The sequence below is a fragment of the Mytilus edulis genome, chromosome 9 (assembly GCF_963676685.1).
Source record: "Mytilus edulis chromosome 9, xbMytEdul2.2, whole genome shotgun sequence".
Taxonomy (NCBI): domain Eukaryota; kingdom Metazoa; phylum Mollusca; class Bivalvia; order Mytilida; family Mytilidae; genus Mytilus; species Mytilus edulis.
The window spans coordinates 44,658,713-44,670,611 of NC_092352.1; the positions used below are offsets into that span (position 1 = coordinate 44,658,713).

Below are 11,899 nucleotides of genomic sequence, written 5' to 3' on the forward strand. Positions count from 1 at the left end.
GTTGTTGAAAAATATTCAATATGCTAATCAAGTTGTGTTTCATGTTGTAACTAATGGGTTGAAATATTGTTTTTTTCAAATTTTTGTCTCAAATCAATGCTTTGGATATGAAAACAACACACAATAAATTTGGAACATTTCGGATTAGTTTTAAGATTGTGACCGCTTTTTGAATATCACTTTACACATACTGTCTATGGTAAATCAGTTGATAATGTATACATTTTAACGATTTCTCGTGGGGCCGAACTTTGGTAAACAAATAAACGAAGAAACTGTATGATTTTTAAAAACAAATTGATGGCAAACATTGTCTTTACCTTTAAATGAGAGGTTGGCATCATAAGTAGAAATGTCGTTTTATGTAAATTTTGTAAAAAACAAAAAAAATCGTCAAAACACATAACGAAAGCAAAAAACTATTTTTTTAAACGGATTTATATTTCCATAATGATTAAGTATTACTACCTTCTATATTGGTCCAATGAACGGAAAACTTTATCTTAAATTTGAAAAAAGTCTTGTATCGTTTCTTTTGTTGACTAGTATATATAGCAAAGAAGGAACAACAATCAATGACAGTTTTTTCTAAGTATATATGATTTTTTAAGGGTTTACTTAACTTTGTTTATATATAACTTTGAATCCTGTATGAGGAAAGAAATTGGTTTTACACTTTGTAATGGCTTCTTTCGTTGTAATGGATATCAAATCATTTGGCTTTAATTGTTATGTTTATGTTATGTTTCTTGTTTTTATTCTTTTTTTTTTCTTCATATTTTCTATTTTTCTTTTTTATGTTTCCTATAATTATTACTATTATCATTAGCTTTTTACGGTAACACTGTTTGTAAAGCTACCATCTTTAGAAATTGGTCATTCAAATCTGTTTTTAAGCTTAATACATATTTCGGAAAAGGTTGTTGTAATACTATGAATACTGAATATGGATCTTTTTTTGTATTTTTCAAAAAAGTATTTTGAGACTGTACAAGATCTCACGGTCCATACTATTCCTGCAGAAAATCTTTTAAAAATGTATACTTATTGAAGAAAAACGACATGATGTGTATCAGAAGAGTAATTACATTGAGCTTGCTTTAGTTGATAAAATCATCCCATGATTAGACTGGTTGTTTCTTGTGTGTTTGTGTGACGTGTTATACACGCGTTTTTTTTTATACATGTACATGTATATAGTTTTGTGTTTTCTTCTGGTCGATATTCGAGAAGTTACGATCTAAAAAGGGTCAACCCCCCCCCCCCCCCCCCCCCACTTATGGGGAGTTTTTGTTGACAATGACATTATTTTTATATAATAAAAAGTCGTTATTTGAATTAACTAATTTGAATAAAGGTAGACATTTACTTGTTTTCTAGTAAAAACAACACAAATACCGAACTCCGAGGAAAATTCAAACTGAATGTACCTTACAAAAAATGGCAAAATCAAAATATCAAACACATCAAACGAATGGATAACAACTGTCAAAATTCTGGACTTTTTATTTTCAAAAGGTTGTTTGTAACTTAAGTGAAGTCAGTTGGTCCTAAGATGAAAGTTGTATCAATACCAACCATGCCAATCCTTCCTTTTTTTTTAATTTTAACTGCAGTATTAGTTGGTTTGTGCTGTGTGGTTGCATTTCAATGTATGTCCGTGCCTGTGGTGTATTATCAGATTATTACATGGCATTTTTCATATCGCATGTATTATCAGCCCTAGGTTCAATATCAGCCAAAGAGCCGCATGGCTCGAGGGCTGATATTGACCGAGGCTGATAATTCATGCGATATCGAAAAATGACATGTTATGATCTTTTTATCATATGCTTCAACAATGGAGTAAAATAACAGATTCATATATTGATCCTTTTACGTGGTTCCCAAATAGAAGTTCAAAGCCTGATTGAAAAGTTCACGGACGTCGGACCCAAATTTAGTACATTCAATATCAAATCTTTCTACCATATGTATCAACAGAGGAGAAAACATATGCACGACTAGACAAACCAAAAAAAAAAAAAAAACAACAACACAACAATATACATAATGAACACTGTTTGGAAAAGTCAACCTTTTCAAAGAAACTTTCTAAATTATATTTGAAACTTATAAAGAATGCATTTATTTAATAATTTGTTTGTTTGTTTTTTTATTTTTATTCTGTTTTTTTTTTTTGTTTTTTTACACAATATACTTTTCAGTATCTAAATAATTGTTTTGTACACTATTTCGTAATGTTTTTCACTGAAAACGTAGCATTGAGGTGTATTTTCCGGAATTTGCCGAGTATCACCGGAATGCCATGTGATAACCTTACGGAAAGGCATGTGATAACAATCGAAGCATGTGATAAACTTTTCATATCAGCCCGCTAAGCACCAATTCCAAAAATATGGAATTTACGTTAATTTAATGCTATTATCATACAGTAAAAATCATATGTTATTGAGTCTAAGTATATGATAAATCTTTATATTCTACAGTCTATTACGTCATTTGGTCTCTGGTCGAGAGCTCTATCGTTGACTTTCATACCACAACTTCTCATTTTTATATTGACATTACTCCTAACATAGATGTAATCTATGCTTCTAATAAAAAAAAATAGAATAACCGATTCTTTCATATTTTATAGATCATGAATACAAGGAGATGTGAGATAAACATCATTAAAAAGAGAACCTCGAAGACATCCTTATTACATCAAATCATTTCAGACGACTATACATCAATTATAATACTACAATACACACAATAACCTCGAGTTTTAATCTAAAAAGACATCAAACATAAAATTGAAATCATTAATCCATTTGTTAGTAAATTCACACTTACATCCATGAACAAATGATTTTTTTAATGTCTATAAATCTGCTTTTTTTTTTTATTTGTTTCAAATTTCAAGATGAGAATGCCGATCTTTTTTCTTTATATTAGATATTTTTCTCATTTGATGTAAATATCAAAAGAGGATAATCATAGATTGTTTTTAACGTTGAAAAAGAAATTACACTATAATCCATATACAGAACACTGAACAACAGGATGCATTAATTTTTGAAATGTTTCATTACATCTTTTGGTTATAAGTTATCAATTATCCGTCTCCCTATGTTAAAAGACGATATTTTGCAAAAAACTAATTTTGAATATTTATTGTTTAACCCTACATTGTAAGAGTTATTGGTTTTTATTCAAACATTGTATACAACATTTTTGTTCGTGTATATATTTATCTAGATCTAAATGCAAATCTGTATTTTGTTTTTCATTGATTCGGGTTTTTTTTTTGTATACTTATATGACAATACAGATGAATTATATAAAAAAAAATCTATTTTAATAGATTAACTGTTCTATCATAATACAAACAAAACATCATAGATAAGTATCTGTCCATTATATCTCGTTAACAATAAAAACTTGTTTACTATGAAATCCTCCTTGGCTTATTGATCATAGTTTTGTTTTGATGCTTTAACAAAGAAACAAAAACAAACGAAAAGTTCTGTTGCCCATCAATATGGATTACTCTTTAAAATATAAATATTGTGTCCGCTAGGTCTGTGTTCTTTGTTGAATTTGGAACACATTATATATCATTCTTTTCTTGATGGAGGTTAAATGTTAACTTTGTTGATGTCTTTTTAATAATACAGTACAATGTAAATGAACAGGTCTTTACTGATTACAGGGTAATTATCCTCGTGCAGTTTACATAGATACTTAGTTGCATATATATATATAGTAATTCTATAAGTCCATAGAAATCAAATCTGACAGAAAATATGGAAGATTATTATCATTAATGAATTGTTCATCCTGTTGTGATTTAAAAGGTAAAAAACCTCAAGGAATATTTTCTTTTGTTAAAAAGTAAATTGTGAATCTTTATTTTTTATTTATTTTATCGAAATATATAAACAAAATATATACCACTTTAATGTGCGGTGTCATTTTTTTAGTTGTGTTTTATTGTGTTGTTGGAATCTTACAATTGACTTGATGTGATTCTTCTTCACCTTGTTCACAAGAAAAATTGAACAATAAGGACATAGATCCATTTGACATATTCATTGGAGAACTACTCAAAGAAACTCAGTAAACAAACTTTTAAAGTGACCTATATTTGTTAACCTTCTATGCCATTTGGTTTCTGGTTGAAGTTGTATCAGTGGTAATCATATCACATCTTCCTTTTCTATGTATACAGTTTTTAAATAATCTTTTTGAGTGTGTTTATACATGCAAGTGTCTTAGCAATGAACGATTTGTTGAAATCCATTGCCTAATATTGCAGTTTTTTTTTCTCTCTGCCGACTGCAGTGGATATGACAAGAATCTTAAGCTTTAGCCATGGTGGTGTCAGTTTATTTTCAATCCATGTGTTTGAATGTCCCTTTGGTAATTTGTCCCTCTTTTAAGACGATGTTAACATCTTGACAAATATAGTATTAAATTTTGAAAAACAGAACTAATCATCAATCATGATGATCGTGTTGTTATATTTGATTATATAGAAAACATGTTTTACTTATTCTGGCTATAATTTTAATGTCGTTTTGGTTCTGATAGTGAGTTGTCTCCTCAACAATCATAGCACATATTCTTATTTGACAATAGAAACTTATAGCAATGAAAAATTATTAGAAGATATAACACAATGGAGTTTTTTTTTAAATATAAGTACACGACTCAATTGAAAAATGCTTAAGCAATTACTACATTTGAAATGTTAATCAAGAATCATTTTAAACAACACGACGGGTATGACTAGTGTAACACGGAGCACCTGCATGCATCACTACTTTGTTGCGAGCTCCTCCAAATTATTTTTTTTATATTACAAAAGTACTGAACTAGAGAACGTTCACAGTTGTATCTATTTTCATTTATTTATATGGGCCATTCGATGCTTTGTGTTTTGTCTGCAGGTTTTTTGAAAGCCTATTTTGGTATTTTACCACTTTTCGTAAGTTACGATTTTATTCAAATGAAATTTACATTGTTTACAATAATATTCTTTCGCTTTCACTCTATTAAAGGACTACAAGGCTCGTTAGTCATTTTTGTTTTTGTTTTTCGTGTTTGTCTTGTTTATTTTTATATATATTTACAATGATAAACTGGGTTATAGTAAATGTCTATTCTTTAATTACGTGTTTAAATTATAAGCATTATGATGGAATAAGTTGCCTTGGACTCTGATGTACTGACGATTGGATATTATTTCTTAACAACTATTTATATCATTTGTGTGTAAATAGATGATCAATTTTTATAATTCCAGGTATAAAAGTTTACGACGATCTGCAAACCTTTTTGTTTTGAATTTAGCAGTAGGTGATACATTACTTATAGTTGCAAATGTTCCATTGTTGGTGATTTCAAGTTTCCGTGCTCAATGGATTGGCGGAGTAATAGGTAAGAATAAACAAAACTAAAAAGTAGAAATTAACGTTTGCGGAAATTCATTTTCACACATACAGAGTGTAATCACAAAGATTGACTTACGAGAATGGTAAATTGTAATAAGCATAACAATACAAAAATGAATAACAATAGACCCACGAGAGAGGCGAAATAAAGCAGTTGGACATTCAAAAGCATAAGTGAAAAACGAATAACAAAATCATGGCTAAAATCAGACAAACAAAACTACACAAAACATGAGGAGCCTGTAATTCAGTGGTTGTCGTTTGTTTGTGTGTTACATATTTATTTTTCATTCATTTTTTTTAACATAAATTAGGCCGTTAGTTTTCTTGTTTGAATTGTTTTACATTGTCTTATCAGGGCCTTTTATAGGTGACTATGTGGTATTGGTTTTGCTCATTGTTGAAGGCCGTACGGTGACCTATAGTTGTTAATGTCTGTTTCATTTTAGTCTTTTGTGGATAGTTGTCTCATTGGCAATCATACCACATCTTCTTTTTTATATGACATAAAAAAAAATAGAGACTGAGCAAAACGTACCCAACGAAAACCAAGGGTGGTCTTAGGTGATCCAGAAGGGAAGACATTTTTTTCGTCGTGTATCGAAGTATCGATCTAACAGTACTTGCAGTTAGCTTTTGATTCTGCCAAAATTTTGATTTTGAACTTTCATTTTTTTATTTTCCTCAGAGTTCAGTATTTTTGCGATTTTACTCTTTACATGTAGTAACTAAAAGTTAGTAAACATGAGAGAGATACAAATGGGCTAAGAGAAAATCAAACACAAACAATCAACCTTAATGAATGCATTCCTACTATATAATCGGTTTCTGTACTTTTTAGAATTCCTATTAGAATAGTGTCATCGTAAACTTCATAAACAATAAAGTTATTGAAGTACAAAAAAACAAATAAAACATTAAACATGTTAAAGTATTGAAACAAAATTTTTAATTGATTTGCGTTCAAAAATAAACCAGATGCAATATCTGAACATCTACAGTACTAGATTTACCATCATTTATAAGTTTATAAGGTAAAGAGAAAAATTCCATACGTATTGAAAGTTAAACCAATATGTCATAATCTTTTTTCTCGTCTATAATAAAACACGAAAATATAACAATAATACTCACACAAAGTCAATTGTTTCTTTTCAGGTTGTCACCTTTTTGCTTTCTTTGGTGGACTTTCAGGATTCGTTTCTATAAATACACTTACTGTGCTAGCCATAGAGCGTTGTGTTGTTATCACGTGTCATCTAACCTATAACAACAGACTATCTAATCCAAGAATTATTTTAGTATGTGTCATTGTATGGATATATTCATTCATATGGTCAATTCTACCGTATTTGGGTTGGGGAGGACACATGATGGAGGGGTCAAGGACATCATGTACATTCGATTACTTTACAAAAACTATTAACAACAGAATGTATGTGATATGTTTAATAGTGTTTTGTTTTGTATTACAATTGATAATAATATCTTTATCATATCTGAAAATTGTGACAGTGGTATTTTCCCGTCAACACGAGATAACGCACTCGAAATCAAACTCTAAAGCGGTATGCTTGCGGGTTTCATCAGGTAAAGACAGGCTAAAGGTCGAATGGCGTGCTACAAAAGCTGCAATGACTCTTGTTGGGGTATTTTGTATTTCTTGGACACCTTACGCTATCATTGCTTTGATTGGTCAGTTCAGCGATACGTCAATCATTACCCCGCTGTCGTCTGCATTACCTGGACTATTTGCTAAAATGTCTTCATTTTTAAACCCAATTATCTATACATTATTACATTCAAAGTATAGAAAAATGATTAGAAGCATTTTTCAAAATTCCGGAGAAGGGAATTATAGAAACGACTCTAATAATACTCAAAACATGAAATTAAATTTTGAAAAAGACACCACTTCCAGTCCAAACATAGGGATGATTAGCAGAAGTAGAAGTACAACTGTATTATAACTTTTTCATTCAACATACAGAAATGTTAATAACACATTGTTTCGTGAATTCTATGAAGGTCAGCATTGGATTTATGTACTGAATTAACTATCTACATGTGGGGAAATGCCAACAATGTTAAAAGCAGTTTATATATCTATTTGGTTATCGCGCCTGTTCTACACTTGTATGGTGTAGTCTAAAATCATTTCGACTGTAAATGTAAGAGAATTAGCAGTAAAATATTCAAATATGAAACAAACATATATACTTCTGTTTTGGTTTTTTTTCACTGCTATAATACACAGTTTTGTCGGGCAAATAATTATAGAATAAGTATGGAACATTAATTCAATAGTTTCTATAATTTTATACATCACTCTTGCATACAAATAAATCGTTTCAAAGACGCGAGTCGTGTTAAATTGATAGAAAAATCAAGTAAAACTTGATTTCAAAATTAGAGGCTGTTAGAGTATTACTACATGTATTGTGTTAACTTCTCGTTGCTCATAAATGATTTACTTTCTTTTAATTTTATAACGTTGATTTATTTGTTATTTCATAGAAAATTGTAGGAGATTTTGATTTTATATCAATTATTATCTTTTTCCAAATTACCTTATTTACTCCAATGGACATATTCCAAGTGTCGTAACTACAATCTCTCCCTCTTTTCTCAAATTAAGACATCACCGAATGAGACTTTTCAATTGATTTTGTTCTTTCATAAGCAACACGAGTGGTGCCACCTGTGGAACAGGAACTGCTGACCCTTCTGGAGAATCTTATTAGTCATATTCTAAAACTTTAGTTTTCTAGTATGTAAACGAGAGGCGAAAAATACCAAAGATACATTCAAACTCATTGTCCGAAAATAAACGCCACTGCTCAAAAGGAAAGAAAAACAACAAACAACACTATAGTCGCCGTTAGCTGAAATTCGTAGCGGTTATTGGTAAAAATAATCTTAACTATCAATCGCGTTCACTCGAGATATAGTTTTTCACATTCCATTTATAAATCGCAGAAGAAAAACCACTACTAACCTACCTTTTAAGTGATCACACTGTAATAATCCTGACCATCACATTTTACAGAATGTTTTCCATTGTAATTCCGCCATCTTCGTTTCTATGAGGATCATTTAGATATAGGAAGATGTGGTGTGAGTGCCAATGAGACAACTCTCCATACAAATAACAATTTAAAAAGTAAACCATTATAGGTTAAAGTACGGCCTTCAACACGGAGCCTTGGCTCACACCGAACAACAAGCTATAAAGGGCCCCAAAATTAGTTTACATATGACATTCGTCATTTACGCTGTTTCCTGAAACGTTCTTTTCATTGATGTGATAAGGTTTCCCGCGCTTTATGCAAATTTTATGAAATTGAACTCCACGGAAACCCTTCCGGTAAAAACAATGGCGGATTCCACCATTCAAAATCGTCTTGGAAAATGTGAAGGTCAGGATTATAACAGTGCAATCACTTAAAAGGTAGGTCAGTAGTGGTTTTTCTTTTTGCGATATATGAATGGAATGTGAAAAACTATATATCATGAGTGAACGTGGTTGACAGTTTAGATTATTTTTACCGATAACCGCTCCGAATTTCAGCTGACGGCGACTATACATACTGAGCAACACGAACCCCGCTAAAATCCGTCGATGGTGTCAATTGTCTCTAAAGGGTAAGCATGTGACACGCGTCGTAAATTTTTTTTTATAAACTTTTGTATACTTGATCGTCTTTTCTACGTTTATCGCCAGGGCGTTGTCTTCTTCAACCTATGAGATTGGAATGTATCCTTGGTATCGTCTGTATATTTTGTCTACACGTATATCAAATACCGATTCAGATATGAACCTTAGTTGTAGTACTAGTACTAATGAGGTTTTCATTCTTGAAATGTGATCACTTTATTGTTAATTTATGTTGTATGTTATTTGTTATATTCACAAAACTATTTTGTTTAAATAATGAACACAACGAACTTTGGTTTACGTTGTAATATTGTTACAGTGTTTTGTGAAACTAAAATTCGTTTTCAATTTGTATTACTTTTATTTTTTTAACTTTTTGTACACAGTTAATTTCCCTTCGTTAAACCCTTTACAAACAAGAGGAAGGACAGTGTTATGGTGGAATGAACATAAATATGTTGTCTTAAAATCAATCTGAAAATTCATGTTTTTACGTCGAATTTGAAAAAAAAGGAATTATATGTTAGGTATGATCCTCAAAGGCTACAAACCATCTACACTAAACTAATTCTATCAAAGTACAATAACTTAAAAACAGCAACATTTTGTGTGTAGATAAAGTGAATACCTCGTTAGCTGAACGGCGAAGTCAATATTAGGTTGGGTATACTACCCTCCTTTAAGAGTAGACTAGTAATCTACCTGTGTGTAGTATAAGACTACTCCGACGAACCACACGGTTATTAAATAAAAATAATCAGCAGGTCAGGAAAGGGGATACATCGAGTAAGAATAAGAGAAATATATTCATCAAACACAATATTTGTTATTAAGAGGATTTATTGTAAAAAAAAAAAGGATTTACAAAATCGCTTATCTTTGTAATACAATATAGAAATAACGGGTCGACATCATCATTTGGCTGACATTTATGTACACAATAATCTGTGTGTATTGTTTTTACAAGATGACAAGGACGTCTAAGATATCAATGGATTAGTATATGTACTTAGACAAAGTAATATTAATCATTAGAAGCATGCCTAAATTTGAGAAATTGAGGTTCTAATTAATTATTCTAATTGATATGGGTTTTTTTGATCATTTGCTAGATATTTGTTCCCTACACAGTTGGCGCTCATCTTTTAAACTGACCCCCCCCAAAAAAAAATGCAAATGGCAAAATAACCAAAAAACGGAACTCCGAGGAAAATTCAAAATGGAAAGTCCCTAATCAAATGGCAAAATCAAAACCTGAAACACCTCAAAACGAAAGAACAGATTTCAGAAGGATTTTACATTTTTGTTAAGGTGCGTAGCGTTGCTTACCAATGGAACATTTCTTGTAAATCATATTCTAATGATTAAAATTTGCATAGAGAGGGATAAACTATTATTTGATTGACTTTAACGGTCGAATATAAAAAAGATAACAAAGATGTATGATTGCCACTGAAACAATCATTCAAAAAAGTTCAAATTTATAAATGAATATAAGTATGTATTATAGGTAACGGCCTTCAACAATGACCTAAATATATATCTTGAAGTCAGTTATGAATGTCCATGTCATGGGTTTCCATGAGTAATATTTGACGCATGAAGGCATTCGCTTACATTCAAACCTGGAAAACTACAACTGAAATCTTGTCAAAGAACCCAGGATTAAACACTCATCAGTGACGCTCGAATAATACAAAATTAAAATAGATAATTCTATGTTATCAGTGTTTCAATATATTTTACCTTCTTTTAAATGATTGCTGAGTATTTATATTTTGAATAAATAATTTTCATTGTCTTTTATACAATCAACAAAAGATATATTAGTCTATTTCAATTATTTGTTTACTATCTTTGTTGTCACCGTAGTTTGATTGTTAAACTTTAAATGATCTTATAGATATTTTATTATCACACCACAGATTTTGTCGCGAGTTCACCATTCTGTTTACAATTTCAATAGAATCTTCATTCCAATGGCTGTGTCCATGTTTCACTATGTTTTAATGTAACTTTTAAATGCAATAGCACACTAATTCTTATATTCTTTACTCGTGATGTTAGCTTATTCTGGCACGTTATTGGTTATAATACAAATTGTCAAAGTATTCAATTTTCTAAATGATTGATATCAAAGTTTTTTATGGAAACTCCGGTAATTCCCCTAATTTGATTTTTGACTTTCCCATTTATCGTCACTATAATATATGAACAATGAAGCACTGACCAGTAAACTCGATGAACAATTACCCGAATTGCATTTGTATATTCAAACTGAAATCACAAATGCTATCCAATATGTAACCAATTTATTTACAGATAAAATGAAACTGAAATCTTGTCAACTTCCCTCATGTTATTTATTCCGCTTAACCAGCCGATGACCTTTTACAAAATTATGATCATTCCATGTGTGTATAATTACTACGCAAGATTTGCAAAATTATAATTAATAGACAAGATTTCATATATGTTCAGCAGAGGTAATGTAAATATCAGCTAAGTCATCATTTCAGTTTATAAACATGAAATGAATATTTTACGTTTTTAACAACGTGTGCTTTGTTTATTGAGAATTCAGAATACACTCTTGTAAAATAAACCATCATCAATCTTCACATTTTGGGACATGTTTCGTCCTGCAGTTGAGATATTGTTACAGACCATTAGGGTTGAACGGAATGGATAGTGGCTTATACATTTTGAAAATGGTAGCTGCAATGTTGCGATGCTTTTTCATTACCAGTCGGACACCAGCCTACAAATTTGATATGTTGAATCTGTCTGAAACGGT

The 11,899-nt window shown here is 30.6% G+C and overlaps 1 protein-coding gene across 2 annotated transcripts in view; it reads left to right on the plus strand.

Moving 5' to 3' along the window:
* LOC139488451 (rhodopsin, GQ-coupled-like) overlaps positions 1 to 8,275 on the plus strand; it is a 28,618-nt gene extending 20,343 nt beyond the window's left edge. For both annotated transcript variants that reach the window (XM_071274053.1, XM_071274056.1), the window contains 2 exons: positions 5,297 to 5,430; positions 6,603 to 8,275. In XM_071274053.1, the coding sequence (XP_071130154.1) occupies positions 5,297 to 5,430; positions 6,603 to 7,414 (946 nt within the window). In that variant the 3' untranslated portion in view covers positions 7,415 to 8,275. The remainder of the gene's footprint in view (positions 1 to 5,296; positions 5,431 to 6,602) is intronic.
* The last annotated feature ends 3,624 nt before the right edge of the window (positions 8,276 to 11,899 follow it).